This window comes from Enhydra lutris, unplaced genomic scaffold, assembly GCF_002288905.1.
Source record: "Enhydra lutris kenyoni isolate GAN:26980312 unplaced genomic scaffold, ASM228890v2 scaffoldscaffold5, whole genome shotgun sequence".
Classification (NCBI taxonomy): Eukaryota; Metazoa; Chordata; class Mammalia; order Carnivora; family Mustelidae; genus Enhydra; species Enhydra lutris.
In genome coordinates, this window is record NW_019154089.1 from 2,618,069 (window position 1) to 2,639,759 (window position 21,691).

The 21,691-nt window shown below is 43.5% G+C and overlaps 2 protein-coding genes across 7 annotated transcripts in view; one reads left to right on the forward strand and one right to left on the reverse strand.

Annotated features, from left to right (window-relative positions):
- Positions 1–6: 6 nt before the first annotated feature.
- On the reverse strand, positions 7–10,296 carry LOC111140923 (kinesin family member 20A). Its single transcript, XM_022493186.1, has 19 exons — positions 10,228–10,296; positions 9,582–9,767; positions 8,363–8,452; positions 8,140–8,259; positions 7,390–7,528; positions 6,867–7,054; positions 6,655–6,781; positions 6,279–6,473; positions 6,065–6,176; positions 5,890–5,958; positions 5,313–5,456; positions 5,005–5,170; positions 4,726–4,890; positions 4,459–4,598; positions 3,044–3,146; positions 2,348–2,543; positions 1,825–1,916; positions 1,451–1,588; positions 7–553 (listed from the first exon to the last, which is right to left on the reverse strand). Exons 2-19 carry the CDS (start codon positions 9,744–9,746, stop codon positions 236–238), a joined length of 2,667 nt encoding a protein of 888 aa, XP_022348894.1. The 5' UTR covers positions 9,747–9,767; positions 10,228–10,296; the 3' UTR covers positions 7–235.
- Positions 10,297–10,671: 375 nt separating this feature from the next.
- Positions 10,672–21,691, forward strand: part of LOC111140827 (bromodomain containing 8) — a 35,567-nt gene continuing 24,547 nt past the window's right edge. For all 6 annotated transcript variants that reach the window (XM_022493021.1, XM_022493022.1, XM_022493020.1 and 3 more), the window contains exons 1-3: positions 10,672–10,814; positions 11,764–11,860; positions 21,008–21,077. In XM_022493021.1, coding sequence (XP_022348729.1) covers positions 10,796–10,814; positions 11,764–11,860; positions 21,008–21,077 — 186 coding nt within the window. In that variant the 5' untranslated portion in view covers positions 10,672–10,795. The remainder of the gene's footprint in view (positions 10,815–11,763; positions 11,861–21,007; positions 21,078–21,691) is intronic.

The window sequence follows — 21,691 nt, forward strand, 5'->3', positions numbered from 1 at the left end:
AAAAAATGTGAACAGTATGTTTATTTAATATAACTTTGTGTGTGCATAGAAACCATATAAGTAAAAAAGCATGAGATTACATATTTGATTATATTACAAAAGGGAGGAAAATAACTAGTGTATGTATATTGCATTCTGGATACAGTTCCAGGTATTGGTAAAGCTTTTTAAGAGACCTGTTTCTCAAGCAGTGACCTGCCTCAGGGCAATGACTGCTCTCTCCTTTCCCACAGCCTTAGTATTTTTTGCCAAAAGGCCCAGATTTGAGTAAAGGTGAGCGCCGTGAGCGCAGGATCCGGGCATAAGGACTACAGTCTGTTGAGCTTTGGCAGGTGGGTGTTCTGGGAAGTAAATTTCGAAGAAATGGTTTCTTCCCTGGGGGCTGTTGGTTTGGTTGCTGGTTTTCCTGGTTGGCACCAAGGCGCTTTTTGGTAGAAGCCTGGCCTTGGAGTTTTAGAACAGTATGATACTGCTCTGCGATGCATGCTGCCTTCTTCCGAAGGTCCAGTTTTACTAGCATCATGTTGTTCTGGAGCTCAGCCAGGGTCTGATCCTAAGGAAGATGAATAAAATTAAATAAACATTTTGGTCTGGTGTATTAGAGAAACTAAAGTGCAAGGTAACACGTGCCATCCACTACCTAGTTACTAACCACTGTTTTTACAAAGATTAATTCTTTAAAATAAGAGCTTATCATTGAATAGGGAGTGTTTTCTTTAAAACCCAAACAAATAGCATTGAATAGAAGGACATTTTATAATATGTGGCATGAGCTTGAATAAGTTTATTTAACCTCCAAGAGCCCTAGTGCCTATGTATTAAGAGCTGTGTTTAGGGGCACCTGGCTGGCTCAGTCAGTAGAGCATATGACTCTTGGTCTCAGGTCATGAGTTTGATCCCCACGCTGGGTGCACAGATTACCAAAAATAAATAAACTTTAAAAAAAAAAAAAAAAAAAAAAAGCAGCTGTGCTTAGTCTAAGTTTTTTTTGCACTCTGAAATCAGGGTGCATTTACTGATGATGATTGTCATAGCTTAATTGTTGGTGTTTTGTCTTAGTGGTATGTAAAATAACACTTTCATAAAATCTATGCATTTCGGCTTTTTTGGTTTTTTAAATACAGAGTTTTATTTTTTTAAGTAGGCTCCATGCCCAATGTGGGGCTTGAACTCATGACCCCAAGATAAAAGTTTACTGACTGAGCCAGCCAGATGCCCCTTAAAATCTATACATTTTGGATGAAATATGATCTACTTCCATAGGTTTGTTATAACAGAAAATGCCTATAAATTACTTAGATTAGTAACCTTGTACTTAATAAATAATTTTATTCCTTTAAGACTAGCCCCCAAACTTCTGCATTTCTCTTCTGCTTCTCATTCTTCTTTCTCACATATGTTTTAGAGTGGGCTGATGGGAGAGAAGGAGATATATATAAGGTGCCCTGACCTGTTTGATTAAGATGTCATCACAAGTGGTCAAGGCTTGACGAAGTTTTCCTGCCCCAGTGCTGTGGCAACAGGCTCTTTCTGCTGACTGGAGAGATTCACCAAGTTTCTGAAGCTCTGTCCGCAGCAGCCTTATATTCTGAAAAAAATAAGAGTAGGAACCACATTGTGGCCAAGATCAACCAAGATAATGAGCTGAAGGAATTAAATAGCCACTTGAAGAGAAGTAAAATTAGGCTAGTCAGCTAAATGAAGTAACCACTCTGCAGGACTGTGCACAAAAAATAATAATCCTGGTCCTCACATGAACCGCAGATAGAGGGCTGGAAGCTGCCTTAGGTAAGATCCTTGGTAACAGAGAAAGGTGTAAATTACCTTTTGGCCCTCCTCTAATTTCTTGTCCACATCAATGATAAAGGGCTTGGCTGAGGGTGGTGGTTCTAACATTTTCTGATACTTCTGTAGTTCTGAGGGAAGGAAACAAGAAAACTTCAACATGTAGGCTTTCTAGCCTTGGACTTACCTCTTAACTGAATTAACAGTAGCTTTTAGGGGGCGCCTGGGTGGCTCTGTGGGTTAAAGCCTCTGCCTTTGGCTCAGGTCATGATCCCAGAGTCCTGGGATCGAGCCCCACATCCTCTCTCTCTCTCTCTCTCTCTGCCTACTTGTGATCTCTGTCAAATAAATAAATAAAATCTTAAAAAAAAAAAAAAACAGTAGCTTTTATATTTGCAGCAAATATAAAAAGGGAGGTCATGTACATCCTAGAGTGAAAGGTCAGGGGATGTAGCTCAGAGTTGAGAAAATTATCTTGGAGTTGGGAATTTGAAGGCCCAAGTTTCAAGAACAGTTCTTCTCTGAACCACTCCTATGCTTTGTGCCCTCTCTCCTTCCTTACCTTCAGTGGTGGAGTTTAGCTCTGCTCTGCACTGTTCCAGTTTAGCTTTAACCTCATGGAGCTGCTGATTGGAGGCAGAAGCTGCCAACCTTTGTGACCGCCGAAGGGAAAGTTCAGACCCTGACTGTTGAGCTATTGGCTGCTGTCTGGCTTCCTGCAAAAGAGCTTCTAGCTCTTCAATTTTCTCATCCCGGTCCTAAGAGGGAAGCAGAGAGCACAGTTCTATCCAGAGTCAGGCAAATCCTGCAGGAACAGATGACTGAACGGTGAACAAAATCTTCCCTGATTGTTATGCTTGAAAAGCCCATTAGCAGGGTACCTGGGTGGCTTAGCCGACTAAGTACCTGACTTCAGTCTGACTTCGGCTCAGGTAGTGATCTTCTGGGTTCTGGCTCCGCACTCAGCAGGGAGTCTGCTTCTCCTCCCTCTGCCCCTCCCACCCTGCTCATGCTTGCTCTCTCTCTCAAATAAATAAATAAAATCTTAAAATTAAAAAAAAAAAAGCCTGTTAACACTTAAATCATTTCAAGGTCAACCAACCCTTAATTCATAGACTGACACCTATACAGTACAAGAAGACTAGGAAAAAACTGAGTTACATATTCCTCCCCTACCGAGTTTATAAAATCTATTTATATCAGACAAGCTAGTGATGGGAATCAATGGCCAGTTGAGGCTGCTTTCAGGGCAACTCACCTGAAGCTCTTCTTGGTAAAAACTTGTAAGTGACTCCTTGAGGATCTTTAGTTTCTCTTCATACATTTCCTCTAATAGTTCCTTCTGGATGTCCAAATGTTCACTGTCAGAGGAGAAAAATGTATAAAGAAGATGGGGTATGGGCGTGGTGGCATGTGCCTGTAGTCCCAGCTACTCGGGAGGCTGAGGCAGGAGGATCGCTTGAGCCCAGGAGTTCTGGGCTGTAATGCACTATGCTGGTGTCAGCACTAAGTTCGGCATCAATATGGTGACTTCCCGGGAGCGGGGGACCACCAGGTTGCCTAAGGAGGGATGGACCGGCCCAGGTCGAAAATGGAGCAGGACAAGAAGATGGGGTACATATACACACACATGCAACACAAACGATGGAATGCTACTCAGCCATAAAGAATGAAATCTTTCCCTTTTGCAATGACATGGATGGACTAAAATTTTTTTTTTTTTGGACTGAGAAATTATGTTAAGTGAAATAAATCAGAGAAAGACAAAATACCATATGATTTCACTTTTATGTGGAATCTAAAAAACAAAGACTTTTTTTTTAATAGGCTTAAATACCGAGAACAGACTAAACTGGTGGTTGCCAGGGGTAGGGGGTGGGAGGAATGGGTGAAATCAGTAAAAGGAATTAAAAGGTAAAAACTTCCAATTGTATAATAAATAAGTCACAGAGATGAAAAGTACAGCATTAGGAGTATAGTCAGTAACATTGTAATAATGTATGGCTGATAGATGATGACTACACTTACTGTGGTTAACATTGAAAAATGTATGGAATTGTCAAATCCTTAGGTTGTACGTGTGAAACTAATATTGGTGTCAGTTATACTCCATAATAAGTCTTCTTTTAAGAGAGTGAGAGCGAGGGGTGCCTGGGTGGCTCAGTGGGTTAAAGTCTCTGCCTTTGGCTCAGGTCATGATCTCGGGGTCCTGGGATTGAGCCCCACATCGGGCTCTCTATTCAGCGGGGAGCCTGCTTCCCCCTCTCTCTTTGCCTGCCTCTTTGCCTACTTGTGATCTCTGTCAAATAAATAAATACAATCTTAAAAAAGAAAAAAGAGTGAGAGCAAGTTGGGGGGAGGGGCAGTGGAAGAGGGAAAAAGAGTGCCTAAAGCTGGGTGCACACCCAGTGCAGAGCCCAATGGGGGCGGGGGCTCCATCTCATGGCCCTGAGATCATGACCTGAGCCAAAAATCAAGAGTCAAGCTTAACCAACTGAGTCACCCACATGCCCCAATAATCAGTTTTTCTTTTTAAAAAGAGAAGAAAAGGGAGTGAAGATTCTGAGGAGTAAGTTTGGAGAACAGAGTTTAAGGTACAACTCTATCCTAGTCCCTATTCCCACCCTCTATCTGGTGTAGTTGACAGACCAAGAGCAGTCACTCAGCTGATACCTGCACCACTGCTCCCGTTGTTGCATCTGTTCCACCATCTCATTGCAAATTTCATCACGGAGCTGCATCTCCAGCTGCAACTTTTCCTGCCGTTCTTTACAAAGCAGTGCTTTCATGGCTTCCACCACCTGTAGGAGCTCCTGGAGGGACACACAGTTCACAAGTGATCAGATGTCCATGCCCCACAAAGGTAAAGGCCCACCTAGAAGGCAGCGTGGAAAATATGTAGCCATCAAGCTGCTACCCAGAGCTTTCTTGCATTCTCACCTCCTTGCCATACATGGAGATGTCAGGGTCATTTTCAGTGTCATCATCAAGGCCTGGATCTGCCTTAGCTCCCATCTCTAAGCTGGGAGATGCCTGTAGACTCTGTTCCTTGATGAATGCCTGTAGCGATGGGAATCCCAATTGCACAGGTGGAGCGTACACGAGCTAGGGATGGAGCGGGTGGGAAATCAAGTGAATTCATAACTAGTCCCTAGCAGATTCCTTAAATAAAGGTACCAGCCCAAAGTGAGCACAACCATTGCACCTACAGCTTCTTACCTGGCTGGCAATGGCTGAGAACTTGGCCACATGAAGGGTCTCATCATAGGTAGATGCAGAGGGATTCACATTGACAATCATGCAGGAGCGGCCTCGACCTGTGAAGAAGCCTTGGAATACTCGAGTCAACTTGCTGTCACGGAAGGGAACCAGGTTCTGTTTTGACCTAGCAAAGGATCAGAGGACAGCTGTGAAAAGAATTCCAGCCCTTGGAGTATCCCTGCACCATCTCCAGTAATGACCAGGAGGTCTCTTAGCAAGCTGCAGTGCCCCAGACCATCCCAGCCCACAGTTTACAGTCAGCTCACCGATTCTGCTGGTTTTGGCGCAGGGCAGCAATACAACGGCCCAAGGTGTGCAGAGAAGTATTAATGTTTCCTGCTTCCTTTAGCCGCTCACCACTTTTCTGATCTTTGCAGCGCTCTGAGCCAGCCAGATCACAGAGTGACAACCTTGAATGGTGGACAGGATCTGACATAAGGACCCCACATGTTATGAGCTTTCCAGCCCTTCACATAGTTCTCAGGAGGGGAGGACCTACCAAGGATCTCTGTACCCAAGAAAGCAGAGCAAGGCTCTAATAAAAGTAATAACTCTGAGGACTTCCCTTAACCCCTGCCTCCGTACCATTTATGACCAAGCAGCGCACATTTCTAAACTTTTTTTTTTTTTTTTAAGATTTTATTTATTTATTTGACAGAGATCACAAGTAGGCAGAGAGGCAGGCGGGGGGGCGGGGAAGCAGGCTCCCTGCTGAGCAGAGAACCGGATGTGGGGCTCGATCCCAGGACCCTGGGATCATGACCAGAGCCGAAGGCAGAAGCTTTAATCCACTGAACAACCCATGCGCCCCATCAGCCCACATTTCTAAAGGGAAAAACTTACTCGCTGATCTTGGGGATGATATCCCCTTCCCCCTGAAGGTGCAGGATCCGTATCGAGAAGATGCTGTGACTGGAAATCAAGAATAAAATGAAAAGTTACTGTGTATCTTCCGTGACTAGGCGGAGGACTATTGTTTCCTAGAACTTATGGTAAGTTGACTCCCACAGCCCATCACCTGCGGCTAGAGTTCTGGTTCAGATGGGTGCTGGCAAAGCTCTGGTTTTTACGACCCACTTTGAGCAGTTTCCAGGCCTCCTCAGCATCCTGAACATGAATCCAGTTGAGATCTGAGGCAAAGAGAAAGGCACACAAAAGATGGGAGCACCTAACTTGTCCAGGTTTCTGCCAAGTCCCGTTTCAGGGTTGTCAGCCTCCCCAACTTCCCATACCTTTCACATAAGGATTGCCGTTCTGGTCTTCACATAGCCGCAGAGTCTGCCTCTTACGCTGCTGGGTAGGTGGTTCTAACAGGTCATAAAGCAGTTCATTGTAGATCTCAAAGAAGGAGATCCAGATGGAGAAGCGAATATCAGCAGGGACACTCACAGGGGCAGTGTCTGACTGTGCCCATCGGTGACTCGTTTCTGGGGAAGAAGCCCATGTACACGGCATCAACTCTAGAGTAGTCCATTCCCCTTCGGCCTGTGGGGGCCTTAGAAGGAGCAGCTTAGGTTGAAACCTTTGGTCTATACATCTGGCAGCTGCTGGGAGCAAGGGAGTGGGTTTCTACTGTTACTTGGTACAAAGTCCAGTCATGGTACATACCATCCAGCTGGCTACTGCTGGTCATGTGACTGGAGGAGAGACCAGCGATGCCGCTGTCAAAGCTGGTGCTGGTCCCCAGCCGACCTTCAATGTAGACACTCCTCTTCAAGGAGGTGGACAGCTCCTCCTGGAGGGGCCCAGGGAGAAAATAAGCACACAGCTTTCCACAGATTTGTCCTCTTATCCCCACCTCTGTAAACCTAGCACTTCACCTCTTGGAGGCCTCCACTTAGCAGGGCGAGTTTCTTCATTTCCTCCTGTCGGATCTGCTTGCTGTCTAGCCAGATTACCTCATTGAAGAATACAGGCTTCAGATCAGGTGTTGGATGAAGTTGACCTTGGAGGCTATTGAAGATCAGAGCCAATGACCGGGGTAGGATCCCTCCATCTTTGATGGTACCTGGAAACACGGTGAAAGATGGATAGCTGAGTGTTCTTCCCAAATTCAAAAACATCATTATGGGCATCTGTACGGCTCAGTTGGTTAAGTGTCTGCCCTCTGACCTTCAGCTCAGGGCATGATCCCATAGTATCCTGGGATCAAGTCCTATGTCGAGCTCCCTGCTTCTCCCTCTTCTCCTCCCCCCTGCTCATGCACTCTCCCTATCTTTATCTCTCAAACGAATAAATTAAAAAATCTTAATTTTTTAACAAAAAACAAAACAAAAACAAAACAAAACAAAAAGCATCATTACAGGCCAATCAGTAATTCTGTGAGGCCTACCACTCACTCACCTTGAATTGTGTGGGTTTTCCCTGAGTTGGTGACTCCGTATGTATAAATGAGCCAGTTCTGCCCTTTGAGTACATCCTTTACCATCTCCTTCACGGTCAGGTTGAAGAAGGATGCCTGTCCCACTTCTGGCCCAAAGATCTAGAGACAGACACAATTTCTCAGAGGCCCATTCCTCATCTCCCACTTGCCTCCTGTACAGAGCCAGCAGATATGTCCCTTCCTGGGTGATTGGCTCTGGAGACTACTCAAGCAACCTCTTCCTGCAGTGCTGCCAGATGCTCTCCAAACACTGAAAACTAAACCGCTCTCTGCCAGTGCCTCTTTCATCCAAATCAACAAATATTTTCAGGTACTATCAGGAATGGAGGGATCGTACCCTGGTCTTTGCCTCTGATCTTCAGTAGTCTCCAAGGCCATTGTGCGGGCCTTAGAGCAACATAGTAATCACAGGTGTGGGCTTTGGAGATGGATAATTCCAGATGCAAGGCCTAACACTACCGATTCAGCAACATAACCTTCACTGAGTCATAGTATCCTTATCAGGAAAATAGGGACAAGAATGATAATAATAATGGGAAATGTTGGGAATTAATGCACATAAAGTATGTGATGCACTGACTCGCACACGAGTCCCCAAAATTATAGACATGTAATGGAACTCACGGTCAATTGAAAAGCTTCCCCTCTAAAGAGAGAATAAAGTTGCTCCTAATATGTTGGTTCTTGTTCATAAAGTAGTAGCTCCATACCTGGGAAAAGGTAAATCTATGGGCAGCTTGTCCAATTCCCCTCTCATTACTCTTCTGGGCAAAGGAATCCTTGGGTGCCTGTAGAACAAGGGTCTCCACATTCTCAATACGGACACAATCCTGAGAAGGGGTAAAAAGAAAAAAATCACAGAAGGAAACAATCCCGGGAAACTTTACCGTATTGCATCATTTTATCTTAAATCCTCCCGCCTCAGACACTCACCTGATCTTCCTGTCGTTCCAACTCTGAAGGTAACAAGGGCCTAACTCTCAGGTATACTTTCACCTTTTCTGTACTATCCTCAGATGGAACCTGTGGCAGAATTCCAGGGCAGAATCAGCAGTTACTTCCAAGCAGATGGGCAAACATAGCTTATTTCCAGAGAGTCTGCTAACACTACCTCCATTTCACCTCAAATGTCTGTACAGAGAGCTACTCTATAGCTCCATATTCATTCCAACCCACATGGGTTTTTTCACTGTTTTATCACCCTTCACTGTCTTCAGTATCCTGGAAACATGGCCTGCCACACTGACTTTCTGAATTAGAACTGGTTAACTGGTAGGCAAATCAGACTGTGGTATTACAGCAAAACATAGTAGTAATGCACCTTGGAGGCAGACGAACCTAAATTTGAGTTCCAATTCCATCATTTAGAAGTATAACATCTTGAACAAGTTCTTTAGATTCCCGCCTCTGTTTCCATATCTATAGAACTGGGTTAATAATAGAACCCACTTCATTCATTCAACAGATGTTTAGAGATCTACCTACTATGGCCTGGGAACTCTAATGTTCTGGTAGTCCACAGTCAGGGATATTACCAAGGCTCCTGCTCTCATGAAATCTTCTCTATAAAAGAGGAGACATCCTAGTAGAGTTGTGCTCAACCAGCACTATTTCCCTGCCAAGGGACATTTAGCTACGTCAGGGGAAGTTTCTTGGTTGTCACAGTGGGAAGGAGCTAGTGACATCTAGTGGGTAGAGGCCAGGTATGCTGCTAGACATCTTAAGGTACAAGACAGCCCCATAAAACAGAATTATCTGGTCCCAAATGTTAATAATGTTGCAGCTGAGAAACCCCAGTTTGGCATAAAGACTCCATAAATGGAAGTTACATTTGATATTAAAAACATACTAAATGGCAATATGGTATTGGGCAAATTATTTAACACATCTAGGCCTCACGGTGAAGAAGAGAACTATTAGCCTTCCCTCATAGGACTGAGTATGCACGTGAGTATCTTTCATTAATGGAATGCAAATAATAGCTCTTATGGACACACAAATTTACATTTTTTACTTGTCCTGCTCCTAATTTTGAATTGATCTCCCAGACCCTTGGGATTGCTGTCTTTGACCTCATACTAATTCTGTTAACAACAACTGGTAGACTGAGGCTATCACTTTCTGCCGACAAGCCACTGTCCAACTCCTTTACCTGCTGCTTATCCTCCAGGGAGGTGGAGATGACAGAGCAGTCTGATATCAGGTCCTTGCGTACCACAGGCCCTAAATCTGCAGCTGTGGACTCAAACATGGGGGAGACTACAACCTCCTCATCTGACAGCAAGCCGGCTGGCGGAGAAAGGATCCCTTGCGACATGACAGCAGGGGCAGCTTAGGTCTACAAAGAGACAAGAGTGGGTCGGGAGGGGAACCTTAAGGGACAGAAGGGGCTGCAAATTCTAAGAAACAATTTCCTTGCCCCAGGACACCTTCCTCTCGCTGCCTTAATTCCTACTCCCTTATTCCTTCAAATGCCAGTAGAGAGAGGGATAGGGGGCAAGAGAAGGAGTTAATCACGTAATCCTGTTCTGGCATTTCCGACCGCCAAAAACAATGAACATATCTCGCTTTTCCAAAAGCAGAAGGCCATACACTAACTAGGGTGCCTCGCTCACCGGTGTAGAGGAGAAGGTATATTTGCCTTAGGCTCCTTCTCCAACCTCACTCTAGGCCTCAAGGGAGGACAGAGGTATTAAAAAAGAGGGGAGGGGGTGGCGGCAGCTTCGGTTTCTAAAAGCCTATCCCTCGAGGGCAAGAACTGGTACCACAGCTGGGCTCTGGCACAGCCCTAAACTCACCGAAGACGCGACACTCGCTCCTCCTCTGGTACCGGCTAACACACCCTGCTGCCGAACCTGGACTTTCGCCGTCTGAGAGCACAACTCCACCCACGAGGCGCACCTTTGTTACTGATACAATGTTTTAAATTACGCGCTGCGTTCGTTCGGCCAATCAGACAGCGAAGCCTGCAGCTGCCAATCCGCGCAAGGAAAGGGGGCGGATGAGCCTGGTAGACCGTTTGCTCTGGCTTGACCTTTGCTTTCTAATGTGGGTCCGGGTTACCAACTGACGGCGTTTGGACTTGGGCCGCCTACAGTTCTTCGCGCTTAACACTTTTCTTTGCACCCTAGGAGCTTCTTTCTAAGAAACCTAAAGGATATTCTGAGGCTTCAGCGCCATCCTCTTTAGCACATTGCTTCCCAAGAGCACTCAAGAAGCCTGGTTTAGGCTTGTTCATCCGGGGGATGGGACTACGTTTCCCAGGAGGCATCGCGAACAAACTCCCAGACTCTCTTTCCCAGAGTTCTCGGGCATCGGCCGTACCAGACCGTGTTCCCTGAGGGGGCTGGAGACTTCAGGGCCAAGATGGCGACAGGAACGGGTAGTAAGTATGTCCGCTGTTTTTGCGTGGAAGGCCTTTTAGACCAGAGGCTAGGTACCAGATTTCTGTCTCACGTTTGGGGATTAGGAGCAATGATTGCCCAAGAGTTCAGGGTCTTGAGAGACCTGCGCTTGGCCGTATCGTGAAGACTAACGATTAGAGGCCCAGAAGAAGTGTAGGGTGTTGTGTCTCAGGGAGGCTGCGGAGATTTGAGAGAAGCAGCTCAGCGAATCCTTGTGTGTTTGGGAACTCTGCGGAATGCGAGATAAAGGGGCTCAGGAGACTTGGGTGTGCAGACGAAGAGATGCTGTGAGCCATAGGGAGTAACCGGCTCTCAGCCGTTCGTTTCTGGCCAGCGTTTGTGAGGCCCGTGGTCTATCTCCCAGAGAAATTGGGTACTTTAACTCTTAGCTTTTTCGGCCGGTAGGGAAATTGCGTTATGTGGATCTGAGCCATTTTCCTGTTTCGCACACTGAGCTGAGAGTGTATTTTAGGCCTGACAGCTAGAGGGAGGTTGAAGTACGGAGAGAAGTAAACAAGTTTATGCTAAGAAGGAGGCAGGGCAGGAAGCGCGGGATGGGGGAGGGGAACGGCTGCTGGGAATCCTGGGAAAGAAGCCCTGGCGTTCAAATTGGAATCAAGTAGTCTTAAAACTGGGCCTTTCGGGAGAACTGGCATTCTTATTCTTACGCTGGCATTCTCCCCTGCCTTTTTACAATAAAACAAAGTAGCCATGTCATTTGAAGAAGTAGAATGTTTTGACAGATACTCAGCGCAATTTGCAGGGAATGAAAAGTGATGATTTTTAGGACATAGGTGAAAATCAAGATTGTGTGTAGTAACTCACTTTGTTCCTACAAGGTGGGATGTTTTGCATTAGGCTTTTAGTCCTTCCTTTGGGCCTTAGAACTAGTGCCTCAGTGGTTGTTCTCTAAGACTTTTCTCCTTGTAGAACACAAGCTGCTGAGTACTGGCCCTACAGAGCCATGGTCCATCCGAGAGAAGCTCTGTTTAGCCTCTTCAGTCATGAGGAGTGGAGATCAAAACTGGTAAGATTTCTAAGATAGCTGCTTTCTTGGGTCTTAGAAACTTTGGGTATTTTTTTTTTATTTCACTGGTGGTTAATCATACTAGCGTTTAAGCAATATTTCTTTTTTGACAGCATTATTGAGATTTAATTCAAATTAAATAAAATTAACCTAGTATATACACATAATTTAGTATATTCACAGAGTTGTGTGACCATTATCACAGTCTAATTTTAGAATATTTTCATTACTTCTAAAAGAAATCTCTTACCCCTTCCTTAGTTGTCACTGTACAATCTCCACCTCCCCAGCATTCACCCCCAATCCCACCCTCAGATACTCAGTCTCCTTTCTGTCTCTGTAGCTTGGCTATTTTTGGAAATTTCATACAAATGGAATTCTGTAATTCGAGGACCATCTGAACTATTTCCTTCATTTTTAAAAAAATATTTATTTATTTTAGAGAGAAAGTGAGAGCACACAAACAGAGGGTTAGAGGGACTCCTTTTTTTTTCTTTTTTCTTTTTTTTTGATAGAGGGATAAGTCTCCTTAAGCAGACTTCCTTCTGAGCATGCAGCCCAGCTCAGGGCTTGAGTCCAGGATCCTGAGATCAAGACCTGAGCCAAAATCCAGAGTCAGAGGCTCAATTAACTGCCACCCAGGCGCCTCCAGCTGAACTATTTTTTTTTTTAATTTTAATTTTATTTTATTTTAAGATTTTATTTATTTGGCAGAGACAGTGAGAGAGGGAATACAAACAAGGGGAGAGGGAGAAGCAGGCTTCTTGCTGAGCAAGGAGCCTGACAGGATCCCAGGATCCTGGATCATGACCTGAGCCGAAGCAAGATGCTTAATGACTGAGCCACACGGGTGCCCCTGAACTATTTTTTAAAACAGCCTCATGTTTTTTACATTCCCACAAGCAATGAATGAAGGCCCCAATTTCTTCGTATGCCTAACAACACTTAGTGTGTGTCTTGCTAGTGAGTATGAAATGGTATCTCTTTGTGGTTTTGATTTGCATTTCTCTGATGACTAATGTTGAGCATATTTTCATATGCTTATTGGTCATTTATATCTCTTCAGAAAAATGCTCTCATCCTTTGGATTCTATTTTTTTTTTTTTTTTTTTTTTTTTTTAGATTTTATTTATTTATTAGAGAGAGAGAGAGACAGAGAGTGCCTTAAATGGGGGGAAGGGGAAGAGGCAGAGGGAGAAGCTGATACCCTGCAGAGCAGCGATCCTGGACCCCAGGAATATGACTTGAGTGGAAGGTAAACGCTTAACCCATGAGCCCCCCCAGGTGCCCCAATCCTCTGGATTCTTTATATTATTACTATTACTGAGTTTTAAGCATTCTTTGTGTGTTCTGGACACAAATTGCTTGTCAGATAATTTGCAAATATTTCTCCTATTTTGTGTGCTGTCCTTTTACTTTCTTGATTGGTATCACTTACAACACAAAGTTTTCAGTCTTGATATGTCCAATTTATTTTTTCTTGTGTTGCTTATGCTTTTGGTGTCATAGCTAAGAAACTCTTTCTGTGTTTTTTTTTTTTTTTTAAGATTTTATTTATTTATTTGACAGACAGAGATCACAAGTAGGCAGAGAGGCAGGCAGAGAGAGAGAGGAGGAAGCAGGCTCCCCGCTGAGCAGAGAGCCTGGTGCAGGGCTCGATCCCAGAATCCTGGGATCATGACCTGAGCGAAAGGCAGAGGCTTTAACCCACTGAGCCCCGAGGTGTCCCTATTTCTGTGTTTTTTTGTCAAACCTTTATAGATTTAGCTCTACACATTTAGGTCTGTGATCCATTTTCAGGGGGTTTTTTTTGTTTGTTTTTTAAAGTAGGTTCAACTCTCAAGTTGGGGCTAGAACTCAGGATCCTGAGATCTAGGACTGCATGCTCTACCGACCGAGCCAGCCAGTCACCCCATTTTGAATTAATTTTTGTATATGTTGTAAGGCAGAGGTCTCTTGCACATAGGTATGTCCAATTATCCAGTATTTGTTAACAACACTGTTCTCTCCCTATTGATACTGTCTTGGCACTCAGTATTTCTTTTCTTTTCTTTCTTTCTTTTTTTAAAAGATTTTATTTATTTATTTGATAGAGATCACAAGTAGGCAGAGACGCAGGCAGGGGGGCGGGGAAGCAGGCTCCCCGCTGAGCAGAGAGCCTGATGCAGGGCTCGATCCCAGGACCCTGAGATCATGACCTGAGTCGAAGGCAGAGGCTTTAACCCACTGAGCCACCCAGGTGCCCCTCAGTATTTCTTTTTAAGGACTATAAAGTAGAACTGTGGTTTCCAACTTTTTACCTCTAGTGCATACCCTTTTTTATATTTATTTTATTTTATTTTTTTAATTTTTAATTTTTTTTTAAATTTATTTGACAGAGATCACAAGTAGGCAGAGAGGCAGGCAGAGAGAGAGGAAGGAAAGCAGGCTCCCTGCTGAGCAGAGAGCCCGATGTGGGGCTTGATCCCAGGACCCTGGGATCATGACCTGAGCCGAAAGCAGAGGCTTTAACCCACTGAGCCACCCAGGCACCCCTATATTTATTTTAAAAGATTTATTTTTTCTTCCTTTGTTTTTAAAAATTTTTATTTGAATTCAATTAATGTATAATGTGTTATTGGTTTCAGAGGTAGAGGTCATTGATTCATCAGTCCTTTTTTTTTTTTTTTTTAAAGATTTTATTTATTTATTTGAGAGAGAGAGAGCACTAGCAGTGGGGAGAGGCAGGCAGAGGGAGAAGCAGGCTTCCCGCTAAACAGGGAGCCCGATGTGGGGCTCAGTCCTAGGACCCTGGGATCATGATCTGAACCAAAGGCAGATGCTTAATGACAGCCACTGAGGTGCCCCCATTCATCAGTCTTATATAATACCCAGTGCTCATTACATGAGTAGCCCTCCTTAGTGTCCATCACTTAGTTACCTTATCCCTCCCACCCCCTTCTCTCCAGTAACCTTAGTTTGTTTCCTGTGATTGAGAGTTTCTTATGGTTTGTCTCCCTCTCTGATTTTATCTTAATTTTATTTTTTCCTGTCTTTCCCTGTGATCCAGTTTTGCTTCTTAAATTCCATATATGAGTGAGGTCATATGATAATTGCCCTTGTCTGATTGACAAGATCTATTTTAGAGAGAAGGAAAGAAAGCCCCTACTGGGAAGGGGAGGGGCAGGGAGGGGCAGAGAGAGCCTCAAGCCTACTACTGTGTGCTGAGTGGAACCCCACATGGGGCTCCCATCTCACCAGGCCTGAGATCACAACCTGGGATGAAACCACCTGAAACCTGAGCTGAAACCACAATGTAAGCTGACTGCACCACCCAGGCACCCCTCTTTTATTTTTTATTTATTTATTTTACATATTTTACTTATTTATTTGATAGAGAGATCACAAGCAGGCAGAGAGGCAGGCAGAGAGAAGGGGAGGGAAGCAGGCTCCCCGCTGAGCAGAGAGCCCAATGCAGAGCTTGATCCCAGGACCCTGAGATCATGACCTGAGTGAAGGCAGCAGAGGCTTTAACCCACTGAGCCACCCAGGTGCCCCTACCCCTCTTTTATTTTTAACATTTTCTGTTTTTCCTCAAGATTTAAGGAAACCTTTTTCTTTTCTTTTCTTTCTTTCTTTTTTTTTTTTTTTTTAAGTAGTATCTACACCCATCGTGGGGCCTGAACTCCCTACAGCCAGATCAGGAGTTGTATGCTCTATCAATTGAGCAAGCCAGGCACCCCTAAGGACACCTTTTAATTGTCCTAAGTCTTGTAATTACTTAATTTTTGAATTTGTGTCTATGTGGTACATCTCTACTACTTTAATTGTTCAAATGAGTTTGCTAAGGCTTCCATTATGGGTCACATTTAGCATTTCTGCAGCGTTACATATTTTTCAAATAACTTTTTTTTAAAGATTTTATTTATTTATCTGACACATAGAGATCACAAGTAGGCAGAGAGAGAGAGGAGGAAGCAGGCTCCCTGCTGAGCAGAGAACCTGATGCGGGGCTCGATCCCAGGACCCTGGGATCATGACTTTTATTTATTCATTTGAGAGAGAGACAGGGAATGAGCAGAGTAGGGGGAAAAGGGAGAATCAGGCTTAGCAGGGAGCCTGATGTGGGCCTCTATCCCAGGACTCCAGGATTATGACCCCAGCTGAAGGCAGCTGCTCAACCATCTGAGCCACCCAGGCACCCCTCAAATAACTTTATTTTTTATTTTTTTTTTTAAAGATTTTATTTATTTATTTGTCAGAGAGAGAGAGGGAGAGAGAGCAAGCACAGGCAGACAGAATGGCAGGCAGAGGCAGAGGGAGAAGCAGGCTCCCTGATGAGCAAGGAGCCCGATGTGGGACTCGATCCCAGGACGCTGGGATCATGACCTGAGCCGAAGGCAGCTGCTTAACCAACTGAGCCACCCAGGCGTCCCTCAAATAACTTTAAAGGTGAAATCTGGGTATCCTAGGTAATAGTTGTTCTTGAACCAAATTAAATGGTAAACCCCAAGACAAAATAAATCACACTAATTTGATAAATCAGATTAAAAATAGTGTAAGAATACTTAAGTAAAAATGGAGTTTTATTTATTTTAAAAAATATATATTTGGAGGGATGCCTGGGTGGCTCAGTTGTTAGGCGTCTGCCTTCAGCTTAGGTCATGATCCCAGGGTCCTGTGATTGAGCCCAGCATTGGGCTCCTTGCTTGGCAGGAAGCCTGCTTCTCCCTCTCCCACTCCCCCTGCTTGTGTTCCTTCTCTTGCCGTGTCTCTCTCTGTCAAATAAATAAATAAAATTAAAAAAAAAAAATTTTTAGAGCGTGAGTGAGTTGGGGAGGGGCAGAGGAAGAGGGAATGAGACATGCAGACTCCTCTGCTGAGCATGGAGCCCCACAGGGTTCAGTCTCACAACCCTGAGATCATGACCTGAACTGAAATCAAGAGTTGGGTACTTAACCGACCGAGCCACCTAGGTGCCCCAAAACTTTGATTTTTTTTTTTTTAAAGATTTTATTTATTTATTCGAATCACAGGTAGGCAGAGAGGCAGGCAGAGAGAAGCGGGGAAGCAGGCTCCCTGCTGAGCAGAGAGAGCCCGATGCGGGCTCAATCCCAGGACCCTGAGGTCATGACCTGAGCTGGAGGCAGAGACTTAACCCACTGAGCCACCCAGGCACCCTGATATTTTAAATTGTTTTTCTTTTCTGAGGAGGTACTAAGTCAGAAGGTTCAAAATGGTACACAGTGTTTTCTGTCACTATAGCTCATCTCCCAGTGTTAGCATTTTCTTAGAGTTTCATTTACTTGTGTTTCTCCAGTATTAATTTTATATACATGAACAAGTGTTTTCTTTCTCCCCCTACTTTATAAACAGAAATGGTTTAATACTATACATACTATTTTTTTTAAAGATATTTATTTACTTGACAGAGAGAGAGATCACAAGTAGCAGAGAGGCAGAGAGAGGGAGGGGGAAGCAGGCTTCCTGCTGAGCAGAGAGCCTGATGTGGGGCTTGATCCCAGGACCCTGAGATCATGACCTGAGCCGAAGGCAGAGGCTTAACCGGCTGAGCCACCCAGGCACCCCTATACATACTGATCTTGCTGCTGCTTCTCTTTTTTAATTTAACTTAATATATGAAGCTCTCATTCCTTTTTTTAAGGCAGCTGCATGGTATTGATACAGATAAACTATAATTTATTTAACTGGTACTCTTTTTAAAAAAAAAATTTTTTTTTATTTTTTAGATTTTGTTGGTCAGAGAGAGTGAGAGAGCACGTGTGTAGAGCAAGGGGAAGCAGCAGGCAAAGGGAGAGTCAGGCTCCTTGCTGAGCAAGGAACCCATTTCGGGACTTGATCCCAGGACCCTGGGATCACAACCTGAGCCAAAGGCAGACGCTTAGCCAACTGAGCCACCCAGGTGTTCCCTGGTATTCTTTTTTATTTATTTATTTTTTAAAACTGGTACTCACGGGGTGCTTGGGAGGCTCAGTTGGTTAAGCATCTGCCTTTGGCTCTGGTCATGATCCCAGAATCTTGGGATCCAGCCTGCATCAGGCTCCCCTACTCTGGGAGAGCCTGCTACTCCCTTCGCCTCTTCTGTTCCCCTTGCTGTGCACTCGCTTGCGCTGTGCTCTCTTTCTCTCTAATAAATAAAATCTTTAAAAAATAAAAAAAACAAACTGGTACTGTACTGATGGACATTTGCTAATACAGATATAACCTTGCATAGTTATTTATTAAGTGAAAGCAGAATTACTGGGTCAAAGAATGTAGGTGTTCATAGAGTTTGATAAATATTTCAAATTGTCTACTCTGAGATTCTTTCGATCTATATTCCCTTCACTAATGTATCAGAATGCCCCTTTTTCTATGTCCTAGTTGTTAGATATTTTTGATGTTTGACAGTATTATAAAAAGTGAGAAATCTCATGTTTTGCATTTACATTAATGTTAGTGACGGGTGAGGTTGAATATCTTTGTGTGTTAAAGAGCCACTTGTATTTCTTTTTTTGTAAACTGCTTTTTCCCATTTTTCTGTTTATTAGTCTTTCTCTTTTTTTTTCCCAGAATCTGTATGTTTTTTATTTTTTTATTTTTTTAGATTTTATTTGTTTATTTGACAGAGAGAGATCACAAGTAGGCAGAGAGAGAGGGAAGCAGGCTCCCTGCCGAGCAGAGATCCCAATGCGGGACTCGATCCCAGGACCCTTAAGACTTTTAAAATGTAGCTTATTAATTTTTTATTTTTTTAAGACTTTATTTATTTATTTGACAGTGGGAGAGAGAAAGAGAGCGCCTCGTGCACGTGTGTGTTTACAAGCAGAAGGAGCAGCAGATGGAGAGGGCTCTCCACTGAACAGGGAGCTCTGTGTGGGGCTTGATCCCAGAACCCTGGGATCATGACCTGAGCCAAAGGCAAATGCTTAATGACTGAGCCACCCAGGTAGCCCTAATTTTTTTTAACAGTTCCTAGATTTTTTGACCTATTTAGAAAGTTTTACCTTAGTTTGAGATTATAAAATAATTATCTGATTTCTTCTAATACTTTCATGGTAAAATTTTTTAAAAATATTTAAATTATTGATTCATTTGGGGCTTTTCTTGGTCTGAGGTGTAAATTATAGATCAAACTTTATTTTTTGCTAATAGCTATCCATAGAACTGTTGAACTTTTAAAGGGAAAAGAGTTGGGGCGCCTGGGTGGCTCAGTTGGTTAAGCTGCTGCCTTCAGCTCGGGTCATGATCCCAGGGTTGTGGGATTGAATCCTGCATCGGGCTCCTTGCTCAGTGGGGAACCTGCTTCTCTCTCTGCCTCTGCCTGCCTCTCTGCCTGCTTGTGCTCTCTCTCTCTCTCTGATAAATAAATAAATAAAATCTTTAAAAAAAAAATAAAGGAAAAGAGCTGTGTGATACCATTATCTCAACACAGATATTAAAAACTTTTTTCTTTTTAAAATTAACCTAGTTTTTCGGGGCACCTGGGTGGCTCAGTTGGTTAAGCGCCTGCCTTTGGCTCAGGTCATGCTCTCGGAGTCCTGGAATAGAGCCCCACATCGGGCTCCCTGCTCAGCGAGGAGCCTGCTTCTCCCTCTCCCTCTACTCCTTCCCATAGCTCCTGTGTGCTTGCTCTCTCTCTCTCTCAGATAAATCAGTAGCGTCTTTAAAAATACATTAAAAAAATAAAGTTATGTAGTCTTTCAACCAAGAGAAGTGTGAGAATAATATAGAGAATCCCTGTACTCGGACTAGATTTAACAAATCTTAATATTTTGTCATGTTTTCTTTGGATCTTTTTCAAGACTTTAAAATTTTATTTATTAGAGAGCATGTATGAGCAGGGAGAGGAGCAGAGAGAGAAGGAGAATCTTAAGCAGGCTCTGAGTTTAGTGGAGGGCTTAATCTCAGATCCCTCAGACCATGACCTGAGATGAAATCAAGTTGGATGCACAACCAACTGAGCCACCCAGTTGTCCTTCTTTGGATCTTTTTAAAGAAATAAACATAGATACAGTTAAAGCCCTACACTCTTCCTTGATCCTGTTCTAGTCCTGTTTTTATTTTTGCCTGTTTTTGTTTTTTGTCTTTACAAATTTTTAAAAGGTTGTATGATTGCATCATAGTAGAAAGTTGTGTCGTTTTTTTTTTCAGTTAATATTACGTGGTATATATTTTCATTTTACTACATATATTTCATAATTATTTTTATGGCCTATTTAATATTTTATAGAGGTGAAATGCCATAAGTTAAACATCCCCTGCAGGCATTTAGGAAAAACTTAACTGTTTGTTTGATCAAGTCTACATGGTGCTTTCTTCTTGGTACTTGCTTCTTTGTTAGATTATTTTTTTAATAATATATTCCTAGGAGTTGTATTAGTGGATCAAAAGATAACTTTTTAGTCTGGAATACATTACAAATTGGTTTTTTTTTTTGTTTGTTTTTTTTTAATTTTATTTATTTCTTTGACAGAGACAGATCACAAGTAGGCAGAGAGGCAGGCAGAGAGAGGAGGAAGCAGGCTCCCCACTGAGCAGAGAGCCCGATGCGGGACTCGATCCCATGACCCTGAGACCATGACCTGAGCCGAAGGCAGAGGCTTTAACCCACTGAGCCACCCAGGCGCCCATTACAAATTGTTTTTAAAAAGACATCTCTTTCAAAAGGACCAAAATCAACATAAAAATACTTGCCCAAATGCACACAAATGATAATGTGTACAAGGTTCTAATACCTTCACTTCACTCAGGAAATATATCACCTAGGAAAACTATTTGGCAATGATACTTTCCCTCTAAATGAAATTTTTTTTTTAATTTGTGAGAGAGAAAGCACACAAGCCAGGGAGGGGTGGGGGAAGAAGCAGGCTCCCCACTAAGCAAGGGGTGCGCAATGCAGGACTTGATCCCAGGATACTGGGATCACGACCTGCGCTAAAGGCAGGCGTTTTAACCAACTGAGCCACCCAGGTGTCCCTCCCGCCCCCCGCCAAATAAATTTTAAGTGGTTGTGTCATTTTTCGTAGTCACATATTTCAGAATACTTCCTGGTGGCAGTTTATCATTCTAAATTTTGTACTCCAAAGCTTGAACTCTTAGCATACCTCCCCCCACCACCCTTTTTTCCCTGTTTCATGTGTAATATGGTTTTCTCATTTTGCGTAGGGTATCAGTTAGCAGAGCAATCAAGCCGTTTGCAGAACCTGGCCGCCCTCCAGACTGGTTCTCTCAAAAAGTAAGTTCCCGAGCAAGTGCTCTTTTAGAGTAGTCTTTTTTTTTTTTTTTTTTTTAAGATTTTATTTATTTATTTGACACAGAGATCACAAGTAGGCAGAGAGGCAGGCATAGAATGAGGGGAAGCAGGCTCCCTGCTGAGCAGAGAGCCCGATTCGGGGCTTGATCCCAGGACACTGGGACCATGACCTGAGCTGAAGGCAGAGGCTTAACCCACTGAGCCACCCAGGCGCCCCTAGAGCAGTCTTAAGAGATATGAAGTGGGTTTCCTTCTGGGCCCTGCCCTTTAATTGTAAGGCTTTAATGCCATGAAGAGAAAGCATAGTTGAGAATATCTTTTCATTTTTCCCACTGTTTGCCATTTCTTTCATGTGTGTTCATATTATAAACTTTCTTATCTGTGTAACATAATATGTACAAGGCCAAGCTTGGGAGTTGGAAGATCTAGGTTTAATATGACTTCAGTTAGAGTCTTTGGACCATGATTTTCAGTTTTCTCATTTGTAAAATAGATAAAAGTTGCTTCAGGATTGTGGTAAAGTTTTAGTCGAGGTAATACCTATAAAGCATTTAGCACAGTGCCTTACATATGGTAATTACTCAGTAGATACTATC

Bases quoted from the DNA above. Each gene is read 5' to 3' on its own strand.
- LOC111140923 (XM_022493186.1), bottom strand. From the start codon at position 9,746: ATGTCGCAAGGGATCCTTTCTCCGCCAGCCGGCTTGCTGTCAGATGAG. The intron at 6,782-6,866 runs GTGAAGTGCTAG...GGGCCCCTCCAG, and splicing joins TAAGTGGAGGCCTCCAAGAG to GAGGAGCTGTCCACCTCCTT. The intron at 1,917-2,347 runs GTAAGGAAGGAG...TCCTTCCCTCAG, and splicing joins GCTAAACTCCACCACTGAAG to AACTACAGAAGTATCAGAAA.